Source organism: Coregonus lavaretus (assembly GCF_964263955.1).
Source record: "Coregonus lavaretus genome assembly, chromosome: 37".
NCBI lineage: Eukaryota > Metazoa > Chordata > Actinopteri > Salmoniformes > Salmonidae > Coregonus > Coregonus lavaretus.
In genome coordinates, this window is record NC_140024.1 from 30997122 (window position 1) to 31021127 (window position 24006).

At 43.4% G+C, this 24006-nt stretch overlaps 1 protein-coding gene across 1 annotated transcript; it reads right to left on the reverse strand.

Moving 5' to 3' along the window:
• Positions 1–1613: 1613 nt before the first annotated feature.
• Positions 1614–23413, reverse strand: LOC311111443 (BBSome complex member BBS4-like). Its single transcript, XM_084154164.1, has 16 exons — positions 23375–23413; positions 20038–20080; positions 17020–17099; positions 15801–15864; positions 15458–15569; positions 15061–15133; positions 14790–14843; positions 14509–14636; positions 13214–13268; positions 12987–13055; positions 8284–8436; positions 7897–8068; positions 5305–5374; positions 4428–4566; positions 3805–4021; positions 1614–3503 (listed from the first exon to the last, which is right to left on the reverse strand). Exons 1-16 carry the CDS (start codon positions 23399–23401, stop codon positions 3307–3309), a joined length of 1653 nt encoding a protein of 550 aa, XP_084010290.1. The 5' UTR covers positions 23402–23413; the 3' UTR covers positions 1614–3306.
• Between the last annotated feature and the right edge of the window lie 593 nt (positions 23414–24006).

The window sequence follows — 24006 nt, forward strand, 5'->3', positions numbered from 1 at the left end:
GAGTTGCAGTTCTTGACACAAACCGGTGGGCCTGGCACCTACTACGAAACCCCATTCAAAAAGGCACTTAAATATTTTGTCTTGCCAATTCACACTGAATGGCATACATACACATTCCATTTCTCAAGGCTTTAAAAAATCCTTCTTTAACCTGTCTCCTCCCCTTCATCTACACTGATTGAAGTGGATTTAACATGTGCCATCAATAAGGGATCATAGCTTTCACCTGGATTTACCTGGTCTGTCTATATCATGGAAAGAGCAGGTGTCCTTAATGTTAGGTACACTTGGATAAAGTAATCCTTCTACCCCCCCTTACCCCACCCCAAAAAAAAAAAAAAAATACAACTATTGTAAAGTGGTTGTCCCACTGGCTATCATAAGGTGAATGCACCAATTTGTAAGTCGCTCTGGATAAGAGCGTCTGCTAAATGACGAAAATGTAAATGTAATGTAAAAATGTGTAGATACTGTGTGGTATACAGTCCTGATCCAACACTGCTCCCTGCTGGCAGGTCAAAACACTGCAGCAGCTGTGTAGGATAATGTCTCTGAGGTACGTACGGTATACCTAACGAATGCCAAAATAATTATAATGGAAACACTTGAGTAAATGAGAGATACAAAGGGGTTTTCTCGTTTGGGAAAAAGACCATCGATAAGTAGTTGAGGAGTGTGTCAATTAGTTAGTAGCAGAGAGGAAGATCCATAATCTTTGTTAGTAGGCAAACGTACGTAATAATGTCCTCCCCTCCTCGATAGCAACCTTTCATCAAGGAAGAGTTTTGAAATCTGCCACACCCCCTTTGAATTAGCTTTTGTTTTATCCGAGGAGAAAAACATGGACACGTTTAAAAACCAGATGCTACTTATTGTTTTATCTATAAAATGTTTGCACAACTAACTTAATTTGTTTTGAGCACTTTACACATTTATATTTTTGGGATCCACCCCTGTAAACGTCATTTGCCTAATGACGCGAGAGTGGAGAAGGACTGTCTAATTTCAAGCAAGCGCATTCCATCCACGTTCACTCTCCTCGATTATCTTTGACCTTTTTCAGAAGGAGCCGAGAGCGGATGGAGAGGACGAGGTGAGCAAATATAATTGATAAAAGGCCAATGTATAATGATATCCGATGCTTCCACACCTGAGTTTATTAAGCAGTTAACATCCCATCAGGATTAGGGTCATGTTTAAAAAAAATGCTGGGCAGGCCATTATTTTGGCTACCATGTCTATGCCTTATCCACAGGGCACAAGTGGTCACTGAATGGTTTGATGAGCTGTAAACCATATGCCATGGCCGTCTGTCACCGGGGCCCAGTTTTTCAAAAATTATCTGGATTTCTTCTATCGGATAGGATTAAATGCATAGACATAGAATGAATAGAACGTACAAATCATTGCTTAAATGGGGACTCTCGTTCTATTAATTATATTTCTATGCATTTAATCCTATCAAATAGCCGAAATCTGGATAGATAACATTTTTCACCAACATCAACAAAATGATGGAATTTCTTGTGGAAGAATGGTGTCGCATCCCTCCGATAGAGTTCCAGACACTTATAGAACCTACGCCAAGGTGCATTGCAGCCCAACGCCCTATTAAGACACTATGTTGGTGTTTCCTTTATTTTGGCAGTTATCTGTATATCACATGCACGTTCACACACACGTACAGGAACGAGTTTTCTGCGTGCCACAACTGTTAGCCGCTGAGCTAAAGTCTAGGCCTTAGCTTGGGGAACTAAATCAAGTCTTTAGTCTCTGACAAGGCTACTCATCATGCTAGCATGGTGTACCCAACCAACTGTGTTCCATTTAACTGAACACTACTGTGACTAAAATAAAGAGCACAACATTATCAATCACCTTCATGACTCTTTGGATTTTGCAACAATAAATACATCTATTCTGTCAACAAGGCAAACATCACAATTTCTAAACATCTTAAAATTCAACAATAGTAAAAAAAAAAGGCCCTTGATCAATCAAGCCATATTGTATAGGTATAAAACACTACAATCCTTCTTTCCCTCATCTCATTCATGATTGTCATATATTACTGAGGTTACTTAAAATGGAGGACTGTATATTTAGTGTATTTATAAATGACAATCCAGATGTGCCACTCTCACCAAGGCTGAATAAAAAAGCATATGCTGCATTTGACACTGCATGTTAACAGATGGCACAGACATATAGAGAAAGTTGAACACAGGAAGTATCTGAAACGTACTGAAAAGAGATCATGTCAAGGCCTTTGATGATCAGGAAGTCAACTCATTACGACACCTCTGTCACTAGACTGGCTCACCTTGGTTAGTAAGACCATTGGCCACTCAGAGCAATACGGCTAAGAAGAAAGTGCAACATAAAGCACTTTGTAACAAGCTAAATCAAAAAGCTAGTGAACGCCTTGTGGCCTTTGACTAGAAATTATTGATGAAAACCAACACGGACAGAGACCGAGCGACATTCTGGGAGTGATACACTACAGGCCTGTAGACTAGATAGGCTGAGTGACATACTGGGAGTGATACACTACAGGCCTGTAGACTAGATAGGCTGAGTGACATTCTGGGAGTGATACACTACAGGCCTGGGGACTAGATAGGCTGAGTGACATTCTGGGAGTGATACACTACAGGCCTGTAGAGTAGATAGGCTGAGTGACATTCTGGGAGTGATACACTACAGGCCTGTAGACTAGATAGGCTGAGTGACATTCTGGGAGTGATACACTACAGGCCTGGGGACTAGATAGGCTGAGTGATACACTACAGGCCTGGGGACTAGTTTAGTTCAACTGTAAGTCGCTCTGGATAAGAGCGTCTGCTAAATGACGTAAATGTAAATGTAGATAGGCTGAGTGACATTCTGGGAGTGATACACTACAGGCCTGGGGACTAGATAGGCTGAGTGACATTCTGGGAGTGATACACTACAGGCCTGTAGAGTAGATAGGCTGAGTGACATTCTGGGAGTGATACACTACAGGCCTGGGGACTAGATAGGCTGAGTGACATTCTGGGAGTGATACACTACAGGCCTGTAGAGTAGATAGGCTGAGTGACATTCTGGGAGTGATACACTACAGGCCTGGGGACTAGATAGGCTGAGTGACATTCTGGGAGTGATACACTACAGGCCTGGGGACTAGATAGGCTGAGTGACATTCTGGGAGTGATACACTACAGGCCTGGGGACTAGATAGGCTGAGTGACATTCTGGGAGTGATACACTACAGGCCTGGGGACTAGATAGGCTGAGTGATACACTACAGGCCTGGGGACTAGTTTAGTTCAGCTCTTGCTTCAACTTGCTCTTCTTGACTTTGGGCTTGGCTGCCAGAGGGGGCAGGGTGGTGGAGGGGTCTGACTCCTCTGGCTGGGGGGCTCGGGAGGGGTCGTCAGGCGAGGTGGGGGTGGTCTCCACATCAGGCTCCTCCTCCAAGGGCAGGGAGGGGGGCTTGGGCTGGCTGTGGGGGGACACTCCTGAGAGACAGGTGTTAGAAACTGAATTTTACTAAGTATACGCAGTGTTCTGTAATGAGTTAATTTTCTATTGGTGTTACACTTTGCAAGGAGCTCTCTGAGAGACGTGAGTCAAGTTAACAGTCTACTGACAAGATCATATTATTATGTTAACTTGACACGTCTCTCTGTCTCATCCATATAACCGAGCTAATTACCAGTAGTGTAATGGAGGGTAAACGCCTTTTTTATTTTAAGCGAGCGTTTACCCAACTATCACGTAAAATGCATAAAAATATATAAGGATGGTGTGATGTGTTACCTGTGGGGAGTGTGATGCTCTTGTTGTAGCCTGCGGCGGAGGACATGGCCTGCTCCAGGGCCTGGTTGGTGCCTAGGGGCTGCTGGGAGCTGCCAGGGGCTTTACTTGTGGCCCCCGCCGAGCGCTGCTTAGACTTGGGGTCTTTGACCGGCTTGGTCCACTCCAGGCTCTCTCCCACCTGCAAGGCAGCGGCCATCTTCTGAGCCATGTCCATCAGCTATGGAAACAAAATGGCGGTATTAGGAAACGTCAAGAAATTGAAGAGGCCATTTTTTTTGCGATGTTATTAAGCCGGTGCAAGAATGTGGAACAATATACTGACCATACTGTATTACATAACATTCATCATATTAACATCAACGTCACGTTAATGCAACATTGGCAAACGTTTGTCTCTTCCATCAGTAGTTTGACCTCACAAGAGGCTGCTGAGGGGAGAACGGCTCATAATAAATGGCCGGAGCGGAGCAAATGGAATGGCATCAAATCATGTGTTTCATGTATTTCATACCATTCCACTCCAGTCAATACCACGAGCCTGTTCTCCCCAATTAAGGTGCCACCAAAATCCTGTGTTTGACCTACATTGTATGTAGAGTATAGAGGAAGCTACTGGATTGTACCTCAGGGTCAAACTCAGTGTTGCTGTCCTTCAGTATGTTCACTTTCCTTTCCAACTCCTGGTACTGTTGCAGGGCTCCGTTCTTGTCCCCGTGGTTGTACAGCAGAATGGCAAAGTTCAGGTTGACCAGAGGGTTGGACCTGGGAGGAACAAGGAGCCGGTGGAAACAGATCGACTCGATAAGTCATAGATAGGTAGATCAGTAATCAAAAGGTAGAGTCAGCGATGTATGAAGTAAACAGCACTATTGGGTTGATGTCTGCAACAACTAAGAGCATTAAAGCGAGAGGTACTCTGTGGTCACAGGAGGCTGCTGAAGGGAGAACAGCTTATAATAATGGCTGGAACGGCACAAATGGAATGGCATTAAACACCTGGAAACCATGTGATTGATGTATTTGATACCGTTCCACCCATTCCGCTCCAGTCATTACCACCAGCCTGTTCTCCCCAATTAAGGTCCCACCAACCTCCTGTGTCTGTGATACTCTGTATATGAGCACATCATATTGCATCGCACCTACACTGAGTGTACGAAACATTAAGAACACCTTCCTAATATCAGGTTGCAATTGTATCAAGGCTTAAAAATCATTCTTTAACCTGTCTCCTCCCCTTCATCTAAACTGATTGAAGTGGATTTAACAGGTGACATCAATAAGGGATCATAGCTTTCACCTGGTTAGTCATGGAAAGAGCAGGTGTTCTTAATGTTTTGTAGACTCAGTGTATAAGCAACATCTGCAGTGCTGCTCGTGGCGATGTCATATCTCTGAGTCTCATTTTAAATTAATTTAATTCAAACACAACTTGAACTTCGTAGATTGACTCAGGACATAAGTTCAAACTGAATGGAAGTTCGATTGGGAGCAACTTACTGGTCTAAAGCCACAGCTTGTTCATAGGATCTCCTGGCATTGTCCACGTCCTCCAGATTGGTCAGTGCAACTGAAAGAGGAGAGTGGTCAGTTCAGTGGTAACTACAACAACTAAACCTATACAAAAAATATAAACCTGTAAACATCCATAAACACATGAATATAAACAGATCCCATTACATGAACATTATTCTAGCGTAAATATAAGGGAATGCCGATGTGATACCTTGAACCAAGTATGTAAGGTGGAAGTGGCACATAAAGCCAATCCAGATGGGAGCAGGCCAGGCCAGGCTAGTGTTACCTGCTAGTAGCATGTAGAGTTCTCCCAGGCCAGGCTAGTGTTACCTGCTAGTAGCATGTAGAGTTCTCCCAGGCCAGGCTAGTGTTACCTGCTAGCAGCATGTAGAGTTCTCCCAGGCCAGGCTAGTGTTACCTGCTAGCAGCATGTAGAGTTCTCCCAGGCCAGGCTAGTGTTACCTGCTAGTAGCATGTAGAGTTCTCCCATGCCAGGCTAGTGTTACCTGCTAGTAGCATGTAGAGTTCTCCCAGGCCAGGCTAGTGTTACCTGTTAGTAGCATGTAGAGTTCTCCCAGGCCAGGCTAGCGTTACCTGCTAGTAGCATGTAGAGTTCTCCCAGGCCAGGCTAGTGTTACCTGTTAGTAGCATGTAGAGTTCTCCCAGGCCAGGCTAGTGTTACCTGCTAGTAGCATGTAGAGTTCTCCCAGGCCAGGCTAGCATGACCTGCTAGTAGCATGTAGAGTTCTCCCAGGCCAGGCTAGCATGACCTGCTAGCAGCATGTAGAGTTCTCCCAGACCAGGCTAGTGTTACCTGCTAGTAGCATGTAGAGTTCTCCCAGGCCAGGCTAGTGTTACCTGCTAGCAGCATGTAGAGTTCTCCCAGGCCAGGCTAGCGTTACCTGCTAGTAGCATGTAGAGTTCTCCCAGGCCAGGCTAGTGTTACCTGTTAGTAGCATGTAGAGTTCTCCCAGGCCAGGCTAGCGTTACCTGCTAGTAGCATGTAGAGTTCTCCCAGGCCAGGCTAGCGTTACCTGCTAGTAGCATGTAGAGTTCTCCCAGGCCAGGCTAGTGTTACCTGCTAGTAGCATGTAGAGTTCTCCCAGGCCAGGCTAGTGTTACCTGCTAGTAGCATGTAGAGTTCTCCCAGGCCAGGCTAGTGTTACCTGTTAGTAGCATGTAGAGTTCTCCCAGGCCAGGCTAGTGTTACCTGCTAGTAGCATGTAGAGTTCTCCCAGGCCAGGCTAGTGTTACCTGCTAGTAGCATGTAGAGTTCTCCCAGGCCAGGCTAGTGTTACCTGCTAGTAGCATGTAGAGTTCTCCCAGGCCAGGCTAGTGTTACCTGCTAGTAGCATGTAGAGTTCTCCCAGGCCAGGCTAGTGTTACCTGCTAGTAGCATGTAGAGTTCTCCCAGGCCAGGCTAGCGTTACCTGCTAGTAGCATGTAGAGTTCTCCCAGGCCAGGCTAGTGTTACCTGCTAGTAGCATGTAGAGTTCTCCCAGGCCAGGCTAGTGTTACCTGCTAGTAGCATGTAGAGTTCTCCCAGGCCAGGCTAGTGTTACCTGCTAGTAGCATGTAGAGTTCTCCCAGGCCAGGCTAGCGTTACCTGCTAGTAGCATGTAGAGTTCTCCCAGGCCAGGCTAGTGTTACCTGCTAGTAGCATGTAGAGTTCTCCCAGGCCAGGCTAGTGTTACCTGCTAGCAGCATGTAGAGTTCTCCCAGGCCAGGCTAGTGTTACCTGCTAGCAGCATGTAGAGTTCTCCCAGGCCAGGCTAGCATGACCTGCTAGCAGCATGTAGAGTTCTCCCAGGCCAGGCTAGCGTTACCTGCTAGTAGCATGTAGAGTTCTCCCAGGCCAGGCTAGCGTTACCTGCTAGTAGCATGTAGAGTTCTCCCAGGCCAGGCTAGTGTTACCTGCTAGTAGCATGTAGAGTTCTCCCAGGCCAGGCTAGTGTTACCTGCTAGTAGCATGTAGAGTTCTCCCAGGCCAGGCTAGTGTTACCTGCTAGTAGCATGTAGAGTTCTCCCAGGCCAGGCTAGTGTTACCTGCTAGCAGCATGTAGAGTTCTCCCAGGCCAGGCTAGTGTTACCTGCTAGCAGCATGTAGAGTTCTCCCAGGCCAGGCTAGTGTTACCTGCTAGCAGCATGTAGAGTTCTCCCAGGCCAGGCTAGTGTTACCTGCTAGTAGCATGTAGAGTTCTCCCAGGCCAGGCTAGTGTTACCTGCTAGTAGCATGTAGAGTTCTCCCAGGCCAGGCTAGTGTTACCTGCTAGTAGCATGTAGAGTTCTCCCAGGCCAGGCTAGTGTTACCTGCTAGCAGCATGTAGAGTTCTCCCAGGCCAGGCTAGTGTTACCTGCTAGCAGCATGTAGAGTTCTCCCAGGCCAGGCTAGTGTTACCTGCTAGTAGCATGTAGAGTTCTCCCAGGCCAGGCTAGTGTTACCTGTTAGTAGCATGTAGAGTTCTCCCAGGCCAGGCTAGTGTTACCTGCTAGTAGCATGTAGAGTTCTCCCAGGCCAGGCTAGTGTTACCTGCTAGTAGCATGTAGAGTTCTCCCAGGCCAGGCTAGTGTTACCTGCTAGCAGCATGTAGAGTTCTCCCAGGCGGGGCTGCAGGTTGGTGGCAGCGCTGAGGAAGAGGAAGGCAGAGGCATACTGCTGCATGGTGAGGTGCACCAGGCCCAGGTTGTACAGCACCTTCCAGTCAAACGGAGACAGGTAGTGGGCCCGCTTCAGACAGCTGATGGCCTGGTTCACACAGAAAGGAAACCGGAACGGAGAGGGGTTTAACATGGCTAGACAACAAAACAACAACTGTCCTTAAAATGGCATTTGAGGTGTGTACTGTAGTCTTAGTATGCCCCCTTTGATGCCATGGAAAGATATGACAATCTGTCATATGACATATATCGGTCCTTGACGCCATCTTATATGTACAGTATGTGAAATATGAGAATACTCACTGCTACATATTTCTTCTTGCCGAAGAAGCACATGCCGATGTTGTTCCAGAGCGGGGGGCTCTCGGGGACCATGCATGCTGCCACGCGGTACTTGTTCATGGCCACATCAAAGTCCCCATGGGTCTGCATCATACTGCCTGCTGCCAGGATGGCCTAGCAGGGATGCATACACATAACTGACATACTGTACATCAGGGATCATCAACTAGATTCAGACGCAGGGATCATCAACTAGATTCAGCCGCAGGGATCATCAACTAGATTCAGCCGCAGGGATCATCAACTAGATTCAGCTGCAGGGATCATCAACTAGATTCAGCTGCAGGCCCATTTCTTCTTGAGTGGATAGTCAGGGAGCCGGAACATAATTACAAATAATTTGTAGACTGCAAATTGACCGCAAGAAGCTCAAACAGATATAATATCTGACTAAAACATAATCATTTCAAACCTTGCTTACATTTGTATACAATCACATATATCTCTCTATTATGCTTGGAAATACTTTGGAACATATTTCCAAAATTAAAATCACTTGGAGCTGATTTGCTGGTGTTTTTAGTCTTTTATGTCCAACAATAAAATAAAATAAATATATAAGTTTGAGAAACAGACTCCTCAACTGGCAGCTTCATGAAATAGTACCGGGTACTGTTTCTCAAACTAGACACTCTAATGTATTTGTCCTCTTGCTCAGTTGTGCACCAGGGCCTCCCACTCCTCTTTATATTCTGGTTAGAGCCAGTTTGGGCTGTTCTGTGAAGGGAGTAGTACACAGCGTTGTACGAGATCTTCAGTTTCTTTTCTTACATGGAATAGCCTTCATTTCTCAGAACAAGAATAGACTGATGAGTTTCAGAAGAAAGTTATTTGTTTCTGGCCATTTTGATCCTGTAATCGAACCCACAATTGCTGATGCTCCAGATACTCAACTAGTCTCAAGAAGGCCAGTTTTATTGCTGCTTTAATCAGCACAACAATTTTCAGCTGTGCTAACATAATTGCAAAAGGGTTTTCTAATGATCAATTAGCCTTTTAAAATGATAAACTTGGATTAGCAAACACAACATGCCATTGGAACACAGGACTGATGGTTGCTGATAATGGGCCTCTGTACGCCTATGTATATATTCCATAAAAAATCAGCCGTTTCCAGCTACAATAGCCATTTACAACATTAACAATGTCTACACTGTATTTCTGATCAATTTGATGTTCTTTTAATGGACACAAAAATTGCTTTTCTTTCGAAAACAAGGACATTTCTAAGTGACCCCAAACTTTTGAACGGTAGTGTATATACAGTGGGGAGAACAAGTATTTGATACACTGCCGATTTTGCAGGTTTTCCTACTTACAAAGCATGTAGAGGTCTGTAATTTTTTTATCATAGGTACACTTCAACTGTGAGAGATGGAATCTAAAACAAAAATCCAGAAAATCACATTGTATGATTTTTAAGTAATTAATTTGCATTTTATTGCATGACATAAGTATTTGATACATCAGAAAAGCAGAACTTAATATTTGGTACAGAAACCTTTGTTTGCAATTACAGAGATCATACGTTTCCTGTAGGTCTTGACCAGGTTTGCACACACTGCAGCAGGGATTTTGGCCCACTCCTCCATACAGACCTTCTCCAGATCCTTCAGGTTTCGGGGCTGTCGGTGGGCAATACAGACTTTCAGCTCCCTCCAAAGACTTTCTATTGGGTTCAGGTCTGGAGACTGGCTAGGCCACTCCAGGACCTTGAGATGCTTCTTACGGAGCCACTCCTTAGTTGCCCTGGCTGTGTGTTTTGGGTCGTTGTCATGCTGGAAGACCCAGCCACAACCCATCTTCAATGCTCTTACTGAGGGAAGGAGGTTGTTGGCCAAGATCTCGCGATACATGGCCCCATCCATCCTCCCCTCAATACGGTGCAGTCATCCTGTCCCCTTTGCAGAAAAGCATCCCCAAAGAATGATGTTTCCACCTCCATGCTTCACGGTTGGGATGGTGTTCTTGGGGTTGTACTCATCCTTCTTCTTCCTCCAAACACTGCGAGTGGAGTTTAGACCAAAAAGCTATATTTTTGTCTCATCAGACTACATGACCTTCTCCCATTCCTCCTCTGGATCATCCAGATGGTCATTGGCAAACTTCAGACGGGCCTGGACATGCGCTGGCTTGAGCAGGGGTACCTTGCGTGCACTGCAGGATTTTAATCCATGACGGCGTAGTGTGTTACTAATGGTTTTCTTTGAGACTGTGGTCCCAGCTCTCTTCAGGTCATTGACCAGGTCCTGCCGTGTAGTTCTGGGCTGATCCCTCACCTTCCTCATGATCATTGATGCCCCACGAGGTGAGATCTTGCATGGAGCCCCAGACCGAGGGTGATTGACTGTCATCTTGAACTTCTTCCATTTTCTAATAAATTCTAATTTCTAACAGTTGTTGCCTTCTCACCAAGCTGCTTGCCTATTGTCCTGTAGCCCATCCCAGCCTTGTGCAGGTCTAGCATGAACTGATGTCCTTACACAGCTCTCTGGTCTTGGCCATTGTGGAGAGGTTGGAGTCTGTTTGATTGAGTGTGTGGACAGGTGTCTTTTATACAGGTAACGAGTTCAAACAGGTGCAGTTAATACAGGTAATGAGTGGAGAACAGGAGGGCTTCTTAAAGAAAAACTAACAGGTCTGTGAGAGCCAGAATTCTTACTGGTTGGTAGGTGATCAAATACTTATGTCATGCAATAAAATGCAAATGAATTACTTAAAACTCATACAATGTGATTTTCTGGATTTTTGTTTTAGATTCTGTCTCTCACAGTTGAAGTGTACCTATGATAAAAATTACAGACCTCTACAGTGAAGGAAAAAAGTATTTGATCCCCTGCTGGTTTTGTACGTTTGCCCACTGACAAAGACATGATCAGTCTATAATTTTAATGGTAGGTTTATTTGAACAGTGAGAGACAGAATCACAACAGAAAAATCCAGAAAAACGCATGTCAAAAATGTTATAAATTGATTTGCATTTTAATGAGGGAAATAAGTATTTGACACCTCTGCAAAACATGATTTATAGTACTTGGTGGCAAAACCCTTGTTGGCAATCACAGAGGTCAGACGTTTCTTGTAGTTGGCCACCAGGTTTTCACACATCTCAGGAGGGATTTTGTCCCACTCCTCTTTGCAGATCTTCTCCAAGTCATTAAGGTTTCGAGGCTGACGTTTGGCAACTCAACTTCAGCTCCCTCCACAGATTTTCTATGGGATTAAGGTCTGGAGACTGGCTAGGCCACTCCAGGACCTTAATGTGCTTCTTCTTGAGCCACTCCTTTGTTGCCTTAGCCATTTGTTTTGGGTCATTGTCATGCTGGAATACCCATTTTCAATGCCCTGGCTGAGGGAAGGTAGGTTCTCACCAAGATTTGACGGTACATGGCCCCGTCCATCGTCCCTTTGATGCGGTGAAGTTGTCCTGTCCCCTTAGCAGAAAAACACCCCAAAAGCATAATGTTTCCACCTCCATGTTTGACGGTGGGGATGGTGTTCTTGGGGTCATAAGCAGCATTCCTCCTCCTCCAAACACGGCGAGTTGAGTTGATGCCAAAGAGCTCGATTTTGGTCTCATCTGACCACAACACTTTGACCCAGTTCTCCTCTGAATCATTCAGATGTTCATTGGCAAACTTCAGACGGGCCTGTATATGTGCTTTATTGAGCAGGGGGACCTTGCGGGTGCTGCAGGATTTCAGTCCTTCACGGCGAAGTGTGTTACCAATTGTTTTCTTGGTGACTATGGTCCCAGCTGCCTTGAGATCATTGACAAGATCCTCCCGTGTAGTTCTGGGCTGAATCCTCACCGTTCTCATGATCGTTGCAACTCCACGAGGTGAGATCTTGCATGGAGCCCCAGGCCGAGGGAGATTGACAGTTCTTTTGTGTTTCTTCCATTTGCGAATAATCGCACCAACTGTTGTCACCTTCTCACCAAGCCGCTTGGCGATGGTCTTGTAGCCCATTCCAGCCTTGTGTAGGTCTACAATCTTGTCCCTGTCATTCTTGGAGAGCTCTTTGGTCTTGGCCATGGTGGAGAGTTTGGAATCTGATTGATTGATTGCTTCTGTGGACAGGTGTCTTTTATACAGGTAACAAACTGAGATTAGGAGCACTCCCTTTAAGAGTGTGCTCCTAATCTCAGCTCGTTACCTGTATAAAAGACACCTGGGAGCCAGAAATCTTTCTGATTGAGAGGGGGTCAAATACTTATTTCCCTCATTAAAATGCAAATCAATTTATAACATTTTTGACATGTGTTTTTCTGGATTTTTTTGTTGTTCTTCTGTCTCTTACTGTTCAAATAAACCTACCATTAAAATTATAGACTGATCATTTCTTTGTCAGTGGGCAAACGTACAAAATCAGCAGGGGATCAAATACTTTTTTCCCTCACTGTACATGCTTTGTAAGTAGGAAAACCTGCAAAATCGGCAGTGTATCAAATACTTGTTCTCCCCACTGTATATATTTATTTTATTTTATTTTTTTGCTCAGAAAACTTGGGTGGCCAAATAAAATAGATTTGGCCTGCGGGCCGCCAGTTGGGGAACCCTACTGCACATTATAAACATACAGTACAGCAGACCCAATGTTGCAGTACATGTATCAGGTGTTTATAAAAAGTGAAACAAGCTCATAATATGGTGGCCACTTACCTTATAGTTATTAGGGTCGTAAGTAAGTGCATTCCCGAGATGTTCAAATGCTTTTTGGTATTTTCCCAGCTGTGGAAGATTACCAACAATCAGTGACAACAAATATCACCATTCTGGAAAAACGTCATTACATTTTTTTTGGGGACACAACATAATATACTAACCCATTTCCTAATAAAAAAACATTCCACTCTTAAGAGTGTGTTCAGAGTTGATTTCAGACCCACCTGCAGATACAGGAGCCCCAGAGTGGTCAGCAACTCTGCATTCTCTGGAGAGAACCTACACAGAGGGAAAGACACCTCTAATTTCACCTCTACGCATGTAATTACACATAATAATGTCTATCTACACTTAGTCTCATGCAAATAGAAGAACGGATCTTGTAATTTGCTGATTATTTAATGGGTTCGATTCAGCATAATTGCAGAGTATTAATTATGACTGGGGGGGAAGAAAACACATAAAGAAAGCCTTGTGAGGGGAGGAGGAGAGACGAGAGGCTGAGGTTGAATCAAGGTTCACAATGGTAAGTCTAATTAAAAGCAAGCCGAGTAGCTGGGCGACTTGATTAATTCATTTACCCAATAGGCAGTAGTAATAATGAGCACGGCAACGCGGGACACATATATACACTGACTTTTGTCATTACCTTATTTCCTCCGCTGCCCTGGATAGGACGATTCTTTAATGGATATTTGGGCTGTGATCCTATATCCATACTAATATCCATACTGACATACCACTTACTCATACTAGAAAACCATTTGCCAGTATGGACACACACACACACAAATGTATTGCTTCGTTCTAAGTAATATGCTAGTGAGGATACTGAAACAGAGATTTGGACTTGTACAGTACGTTGAACAAGGAAATGGGTGGCCTTCAGTCAGAGATGATAAGTGAGTCTGATTCAGTTGTTTAGATGATTGAAATCAACCATTTTAGAGCAGACATTTTTAAACTAGTGTGATTACAACCAGGAACAGATCCCAATGTTTAAAGCACAGCATGTTTTTTTTTAGTCTTAAGGGATTTTCTACTAACCTTTTATTCCATCTTAAATGAACATCATCATTAATAGCTATGTAGGGGAAAATTACCCTTCTGCTGCATAATCATTACTGTGAAAAGGTTGTCTAAAACTCGTCTATATTATCATTGCTCTATTATTAAAAAACTATTCACTAATGAAGGCTTTAGTGCTGCATGTTTTTTAAATAATGGAAGTTCAGTGAAAGTTGTTCCTCTAGTATTAAAAAAGGAACACATTTAGGTTTTTAATAACAAAGCAACCTTTCAACAAACCTACATTTTCTTCCATGAGGATGAACTTCTTTTAAACTTAATTACAGTGAATGTTCTCTCTAAATGTCACCTATTCACAATCCTATAATAAACAAATGTCCCATAGGAGATTTTCTAGAGCATATTAGAAGTAGTGCAAAGTTTCCCAACTTTTAGAACCGTTTTTTAAACGTTTAAAACGTTTTAGAACAGTCTCTACATCCAAACTTACTCAACTGCACTCTTGTACACTTCGATGGCTTTGTCCGTGTCTCCCGCCAACAAGTGGACCTTTCCCAGTGTCATGAATGTCCTGTCGTGTTTTTTCAACTGCAAGGCTGCATTCAACTGCTCTTCAGACTGGAAAACAACAGATATCTCTACTCTATCATCCACTGTCAAATACTTGAACAATGGCTGAGGTGCCATTTCATTCAGAAATGTGTATTAAAATAACAATTTAGTCGAATTACTTCCTTATGAACAGTGTGTCAAAATCCAGCTCATACTCACATTTTGGAAGTCTTTTATGAAGGAATAGCATACACCCAGATTATGGTTGATCTCCTGGAGTGAGAAAAATATCAGAGTGGCTATATGGAGCTACAAAACAAATAAAAATGGCTGAATATGCATATAGTTCAGTGTTCCACACTTAACCCCTATAGCTGAGAAGCAGTGTGTAAATCCAGGAAGAGCAATGCTGATTGATAAATCTTAAGTTGCCAATGGTTACAAGTACAGGCCAAAAATAAGGAGAGGAAACCACAATCTTTTCTCTTACCCAGTCTTTCTCATTGAGCTTCCCGGCTTCATGATAAACCTCAATGGCTGCCTTGTGTTTCCCAAGCAGAAAACTGAAAAAATATATACATAAACAACTATAAAAACGGACGTACAAGCACAGAGTAACCCTAAATCCAACATCTCCTAAATCAGCCAATGCCCGGTGTGTATTCTGCCGCAAAATGGTAGACGCGCATCACCAAGGCGGATGCCAAACATAGTTCCCATCCCTAATACCATACAAACTACCTTGATCTCGTAAGGAACCCTGCACAACACAATCTGATATCATTATTATATTCTGTATGACCTGTTCCTGCCTGTTGAGTGCTATGATCAAAAGCAGTGTCTAGCCCAGGCAGGCTCAGTGCTCAGGCAGGGTACTCTCTACTCACAGCGATCGGGCCACTTGTTTGAGGTTGTCGGAGCTGGTGGGATTGAGGATGGCACAGCTCTGGAACAACTCCAGGGACGGCTGGATCTGCCCCTCCAGACGCAAGATTAGTGCTTCATAGCAAGAAAATAGGCTTTTACATTAGCATGAAAGGGAGTTAAACCAACACATTAAAATCTAAGGCGCAGTAGGGGGTAGAAGCCTGTTTGTTGGGAGGAAATTGTGCATCTAAAGCTTGGTTTTGAGTGGAATAGACTAGAGCTCTGTTGTGGTTGGGATAAACCGTTTGAACGTGATGAACACACGATGAGGGATGTGGAACGTAATGTAGTATGGCTTCTTACCTTGTACGTATATGGCATATTCACACATTCCCTGGGTTTCCTGTAGCTGGTCTTTGATCATTGCCTTTGGGGAAACAACAAACATGATCTCCGCTCCTGGAGCAAACTGATGTTACAAGAATATTGCAAGAACTGAATATCGACTGTATTTCCTAAGTTGGTAGTCTCTCCCACAGCCGATATCTCCAACATACTGGGGTGGAGTGCCATGAGTCTGGCAGGGAAGACTAATACATTGGCTACACTCCGTTTTGGGATTGACAGATAAAGCATTCCTATGCCAACTAAGACGGACATACAGGTAACTGGCAAAATAATGTAAAACATTTGATTTTAAAGTGTCTTAATAGGGTGTTGGGCCACCATGAGCCAGAACAGCTTAAATACACCTTGGCATAGATTCTACAAGTGTCTGGAACTCTATTGGCGGGATGCGACATCATTCTTCCACAAGAAATTCCATAATTTGGTGTGTTGTTGATGGTGGTGGAAAACGCTGTCTCAGGCGCCGCTCCAGAATCTCCAATAAGTGTTCAATTGGGTTGAGATCTGGTGACTGAGACGGCAATGGCATATGGTTTACATAGTTTTCATGCTCATCAAACCATTCAGTGACCACTCGTGCCCCTGTGGATGGGGCCATTGTCATCCTATGGGGGCATAGCCATGGTAGCCAAAATAATGGCCTGCCCAGCATTTCTATACATGACCCTAATCATGATGGGATGTTAATTGCTTAACTCAGAAACCACACCTGGGTGGAAGCAACTGCTTTTTAAATATACTTTGTATCCCTCATTTACTCAAGGGTTTCCTTTATTTTGGCAGTTACCTGTAGTAACCCGACATTCTTGGTTATAACAGCTGTTGTTACAAAACTGTACTTCGGAGATTGTGCAGTGGGTTCATATTTATTTAACCATGCATGCAGGGTAGGAGGAAATAGCATGCCCTAGTAGCATTTTCAAATGTACAGACGGAACACAGCTTGAAACAGATGATTACATCACTATCTTCTCAGCAGTCCCTTTTCAGTAGAAGACATTAAGACAAGGGGAGGGGGAGGGAGCCCTTGATGCCTTCATTCATTATCTGCATGCTGTCTAGGCTAACAGAAAGGGCAGTGTAACACCAATGCACATTAAACAAGGGGGAAATGAATGACAGTCAGGGACTGGACCGGACCACCGGCAGAGACAGCGGGGGGGGGGTGGCATACCTTGCAGGTCTCATAGTCTTTGCGGATGTAGTGCAGGTGGATGAGCCAGTTCCTCCTCTCCAGAATGGGAAGTTCCGGAGCTGAGGAGGAGAGGCAGAGTAGACATTCAGGGGTGATGAGGAGACAGCATATTGTCCCGATACCAAACAAACCCCTCCACCCTTTCTCATTATAGGCCCTTGTTGACCCGCGCTGATAAGAATAGATTTAATAGAACAATCCACGACGCGGTCAGAAATGAATGCATCGAGTACAGCAAAACGGTCTCATTCTTACCTCTCAGAACAACTGAAGCTGACATTACTGTATATGAGTTGAGTCATGCTGCCATGTAATGTTATACTATCTCAAATCAAAGTTGATTGGTCGCATACACAGATTTGCAGATGTTATCGCAGGTGCAGTGAAATGCTTGTGTTTCTAGCTCCAACAGTGCAGTAATAATACCTAGCGATACAAAACGATACACAATAATCCCAAAAAGTAAAAAAGAAAGAAATCAAGAAATATCAATAAGAAATGTAATTAAATTAAGAAATATCTATAGCATTTTCAATGATAAATAAGAAGAGACTATCTCCTTTAAAGTTATTGCCATTCTATTACCTGAAACTACGGTGATCTGCATCAGTCTTTAATAAGACAACCACAGATGCAACATTTTCCAACAAAAACCCTTCAGGCTACATTCCTCAGACGTAATACCTCAGTAAGTTCGATAATAGTTACAGTACTGCTAATTGTTAGCTACAGAACATGATGTTGTTTTATTATGCCTCTGCCATTAAGATATGATCCTTGTTGCCCAGGCAACCATGTCTTTAACAAGCTCAGGGCTCCTGACAGGAATGAGGAGCACATACTACAGACAGACAGACAGAGGGAACATGAAAATCAATACAGTGGGATATATTTGGTGAGCTAAGATGGCCATGCCAACCGTGCTGCTGTATAACAGTACTGGAAACCTTTCCTCTAGCAGAACACAATTGTATTCAAGAAAGCGGCCATTGTAATTCCAAATAGAGTGACTTCTTTGATTTCAGTAATCCTTTTATCTTGTACCTACCGGTGAGGCAGCAATAGGATACTGGCTATATGAAATGAAGCTGACTGACACTACACTACAGGGTCTGGTACTGCATGTTATTAGGCTAGTGCCTGTGGAAATACTGTGATTTACACCAAAGCTCCCCTCTGTTTTATCTCACCAATCCTTAAGTCGGAGCTCCAGTGTCTCACAGCAAGAACCCCGACTGGAGCCCCACTCTAACCCCACAGAGAGAGCCTTCCCTTTTTCCCCTGTTCGCTGAGTGGTAGACTGCAGTGCATGAAGACTGCATTCCCCCTCTCATATTTGCCGCATCAGATTTGGAGTGGCCCTATTTGTGGGCTTAATCCGCTTTGGCTCTTGCCGAGACAGCAATAATATTCTTGTCTCTGGGTTTCAGCTGCGGCCCTGTGGCACTCTAAGTCCACACTTACTAAAGCTGGGCAGATTTTGAGGAGGGAGGGGAGTTGGTGTGTGACACGTCTTTACGGGACAATAAAGAGAGTAGCAGCCATAGGAAGAGGAACCCAGCATGGAACCGTCCAAATATAGCCAGCGAAAAGGTTTCATCCCCCCCAAAAAACATGCTCTCATTGTATGCATGATCTCTGTAATGTGTAGATAGAGGAGACAGATTTGTATTATTCTGTTAACTATTTTTAAAAATCCAGCTGAGCAACGAGGATAAGTTGGAGCAGAATGCTTGAAGAAAAGCCGAGATCAAAAGACCCCTGAAGCGGATCAAGTTCACTCTTCAACTTGTCACTTCTTCGGAAATTGAGGTCAAGTGGAAGAATTGTGGGTTGGTGCTTCTCCTACAATTGCTTTGTATCAATAACATGACTTGTGTAGTGGGCTGCGCAACAATGAGTTGGCACACAAAATACAGCGGGTGATGAATGAAGCGGCCTAAGGGTGATATCATGGCCTTTAAAAAAATATTGAAGGTCAACTTCTGTGGGATGGATGAAAACAATATCTACAAGCTATTCTATACGAATGACCTATATATTTTTACTGTGTCTTGGAATATGGTTGTGAGTTTGTCAGCTTAAACATAGGAAAAAGGGTAAGGGTGCCCTCTATAGTCTCATAAAATATTTGTTTAAAAGTCTGTAACACACTGCAGCGAGCATTAATTATGGCATTTTGACTTAGGTCTCGTCCATATGCAACAGTGAGGGTTGGGTTTAGAGGACGGACTGTTTTGGCAACTACGATAACGGGAAAAATTTGTTCCGGGGTGGGTCCTCTTCAGACAGACAACTCTCCCAAAAAATCACAAAGCAGACATGCCAGAATGTCGTGTTTCGAAATCAAAGTTTGCAGGCAAAACATTTGCAGTGGTTTTAGTTAAAGTAGTTAATGCAAACTAGCCGCTTGCGAAATGCACTCATAAAAAATAACCTCTGTGATCTTCATCTTGCTAGCTACTATTTTGTATTTTATTCAAGCGGATAAGGTAGTGACTAGGCAGCAGCGAAGGCTGCTGAGGGGAGGACGGCTCATAAATGGCTGGAATGGAGTCAATGGAATGGTAACAAAGACATCAAACACATGGTTTCCATGTGTTTGATGCCATTCCAATGACTCCATTCCAGCCATTATTATGAGCCATCCTCCCTTCAGCAGCCTCCACTGGTAGGCAGTGACGTTGTTCCTCTATGCCAAACCGACGTTCTATTACGTACAGACGCTGTTAAGCCGGAGCGTTTTAAAATTGTGGGAGGCAACCTGGATATCTAGAGAGACTAATTTTGACTAGGGTGACCTTAGTAAATGCTTTCAGTTAGCCAAACCATTTCCCCCAAATAAATAGGCCTATAGCATCATACCTGTGCAACTAATGCCCTCCACTGTCATGTTAAAACACAGGCCTATGTGACATTTCAATGGAAAAATGTAGTCTTTTGAAGAGAAGAAGTACAATCATTCACACAGTCACAGTTGTGTAATTAGACATTTACCTTTTGGAGCCTGGCGTTTCTTCAGCTCAGAGGCCACTGGAAGCTGAAAAAGACCAACAGTTACTTTGAGAGGGAGATCCATGAGGCAACACATTGATGTGGTCAGGGAGAGCGAGTCTCCATTTTGGAGCAACTCCTGGCCTGCATCCTGCCACCTCATTCACCATTCCCCTCTGGGGATGCATTATACACTACACCTGGACCATCAGACTCTTTTGGTGACAGTCAGCCATCTTTTGTTGGCACACCAAGTAGACTAGAACACTTATAAGGGAGTTTGATGCCGCTAGAAGGCCCTGTACTAGGCATGACATGGCTCCAGCGGAGACATGCCTGTCCTTTTATGTAGGAGCTTTACTTTAATACACTCATTACCTCTTTCACCACCTTTTGTTGTGGGACTTTTGCTTCCCCCATAACTCACTTTACTGTTGATTTTGCTGTATTATTGATTTTGCATTGTAGATATGTTATGGTAGAGTAGTGTGTAATAATGAGTTGTGTTATGTATTGATTTATTGTATGTAATTGTGATTGGATCCCAGGAAGAGTAGCTGCAGCCAATGGGGATCCGGAATAAATACAAAATACTGTGTTTGGTATTTGTTCAAATGCAAGGTTTGTCTGTGCTTGCTGTTGCCAAGTTTCTTTTTACATTTTCTTTTTACATTTTCTATCACCAATAGGTTTTTTGTGTGGTTTTCAAATATTAAATTACTGCTAGAATATGTTATTCATTTAATTGAGTGTTGATTTGGTTGGACTAAATTGCATTGCAATGACTTTGTTCTACACATGTTCATAAAACACATTTATTGAGGGTCTCTTCAAAGAACAAAGCATTCACATAAAACAAAGTAATGTAACATAACGTTTACGTAAAAAAATCTCTTAAAAATACAAAGTGTAACATAGCATTCAAGAACATCTTGAAAACATACTGCCAAAAGTAAATAGCATTCAAGAAAATGTGTTGCACTGCAAATTCACAACGTCGTTACAAAATGTTATTTGTTGGCATAGCCACAACATGAGCAATGCTGTATTTAACACTACGTAATCACAAACAACTTGCACCACAAAAGCTCAAACATCAGTGTACGGTTATGATGGTGTCCTGTAAAGAGGTCATAATGGCATCCCGTATGATAGCAACCCTTTCCTCCACTGGCCCTTGTAGTAAACTCTGGTCTTGCTCTGTGAGCTCAGCCTCTGTCTGCTGATGATCCTGGCCAATGAGGATCCGGTTCCATTCAGGCAGAAACTCTTCTTTCTTCAGCTGATCTTGGCCAATGTTCCATTCAGCCGAAACTGTTCTTTCTTCAGTTCGCACACATTGTGCAGTATGCAACACGCCGTCACAATGTCTGTCGTCAACTTAATGTCAATGTTCATGCACTTCACCAAACATCTCCAGCGTCCATTAAAGCGTCCTAAGGCGTCATCAATAGCCACCCAGGCAGAACTCAGGTGGTCATTAAACTTCTGCTGGTGGTTATTCAGAGCTGTGTCCTGGGTAAAGGCTGTCATTAATCACCTCTTCAGTGGGTACGCTTGGTCTCCTACCAGATGAACTGGTATCTCTACTCCATTGACAATCGCTGAATTCTGTGACAGAGGGAATAATTGTAGATTCAGAAACAATTGTACACCTACAGTAAATAGGTCATAACTAAAAACTTTGCAACCATAGTAATGTGCTTAAATTCTATATAACTGTAGCAAAATCATAGATGTTTAATTACATACCTCCTGGAGAAAAAGATGGCCCCCCTGCCAGTCTGAAAAGATCAGAGTTGGCCAATACTCTGTCATCCCCTGTGCGACCTGGACACCCCACATAGACATCAGTGAAGCTAGAAAAATAAAGAAAATAAACAGTTAAAACATGTCTTATATATCACCAAGTGGTAACATGGCCTCTGTTTGTCAAAACAGACATTCGATGAGCAGCAGAACACTTACCAGAGGTTGTGATCAGCAACAGCCTGCAAAACAACAGAATGCTGCCCTTTGCTGTTCAAGTAGTCCTTTGGATTATATTTTGGGGATGTGTCTCGCAGATGGCACCTGCACATTGTGGATACCCAAGCTGCTTAAACCCACAGATGGTGTCTACCGTGCCTTCACCACCGGGTAGCGAAATAATGCGGTTGTACATCGTCTTCACAACAGCTGCGGTAACCTGTCGTAGAATGATGAAAACAGTAGAGACGCCGACTCCAAATAAACTTGAAATAATGTGGTACTCGCTCGGTGTTGCACACCACCACAAAAAGAGAGCAAGCATTTCACGGTATTCAATTGTGTTTCGGACATTGGTGGTCTGTTTAGTTATCTTGGACTCTAGTAACTGTGCAAGGTGCTCAAATGTGGTCCAAGTCATGCGGAAGTGTTTGCGCCATTGAACATCGTCGAAACCATCCAACATCATACTGCAAAAATCTTCACCGCGTCTTCGATCCCGCTTCCACACACTTCGAAGGCATGTTGCATCCTCGACTGCTGCTTCTTTCGTCAGTACAGATACTGTGGTTGTAGCGCGTAAACGCCAAAACTGTCGGTGTTTGTGCCGTCGTTCAACGTCATATCGTTGTCTGCTCAAGCGTATATCTCGAGTGAGATTATTCTGACTACTAGAAAGTAGACTCAGCATGCTCTGTTGCAACTTTACTACAGCATTATTTACCAAATGCATTAACGAAATTACCTTAAGAAGGCTGGCTCCAGCAACACTTTCATCCGCCATGTTTGCTGTCCAACAACAATAACAACGTGTCGCCGACTAATAATGACGACTTCACATCTGCTTGTGGCGTCCAGTAATATTGGGCGTCATTAAGAACGCAAGAAACATCTTTGAACTATTTGAATTGAATTTCAACGGATGGAATAAAGGCATACCCCTTGATTTCGAAAAATAACGTTATGACATTAATTTCGTGAGTTTAGCTAATTAGCTAGCTAAGCAAACGTATTACTGTAGCAGGTTAGGATAATTAGGTTAAGATTAGGAAAAGGGTTAGGGTTAGCTAAAATGCAAAACATTCCAACTTTTGTTGTCTTTCGTTATTTGACAAAAACATTTTAGCCATGACCCAATTAGAGCTGTAACGTCAACAGTTACTGCTGTAACGACTTTGCTAGCATTAGCAAGCTAGTCGTTAGCTATCTGCTATGTTTTCAGCTAGATAGAGCTGGAGAATGCTCAGCAAAACGTTCCTAGACATAGTACACTGCTAACAACAAACATCCCAGCTAGTTATCTCCGAGACATTGCAGATTTTATTCGGTTTACCATTGTAATCCCAATTCATAGCAAGTAAATTATCCTCACAGTTAGTGTGTTTTCTTCGTCCGCCATCTTGACCGCACACACAACAGCGCGCAGGATGCTGTTGCCATAGTTACGCTAGAGGAAAGGGGTCTTTTTTTAGCTGTTTCAAAAATCCTTACCAGAGATTATGAAGGAGTTCTGTCTCTAACGTCTCTGACATTGCTGTGTTGGGGAAGTTACTCTGAAAGTATAGTTTACGAAGCTACCAATTACTTCACTTGAAGAAGTTAAACTGCACTAAAGCTACCCTTAAGAAAAATATAGTTTACTAAAGTAGTAGTAGTTCACTACATCCAAACTACTTCGTAATAAATTACCATAATTAATATGTCAAACTGAAATGTCATAGACTGCAAAATGCAAGAACAGATCACTTTGGGTCATACGTTAACATAATTAATGTATAGCTTTATGTATAATTTAGCCATAAGGGAAACACTTAAGATATTTTATGCAACCGGGCCCAGGACCACGTTCAGTTGTCAGACGTTCTCGAACGTTGCAGATAGAAAACCATGAATAGAGCCAATGTTATTCCTTAGTCTACATTTCAGAGAGGCATGTTTGATCTACATTACATATTTATATTTGAACGTTCCAAAACGTTGCGTCCTGCTGAACGCGCCCCTGCT

Bases quoted from the DNA above. Each gene is read 5' to 3' on its own strand.
- LOC311111443 (XM_084154164.1), bottom strand. From the start codon at position 23,401: ATGGCGGACGAAGAAAACACACTAACT. The intron at 14,844-15,060 runs GTAAGAGAAAAG...TTCTCACTCCAG, and splicing joins AGCTCAATGAGAAAGACTGG to GAGATCAACCATAATCTGGG. The intron at 3,504-3,804 runs GTAACACATCAC...CCTGTCTCTCAG, and splicing joins GAGCATCACACTCCCCACAG to GAGTGTCCCCCCACAGCCAG.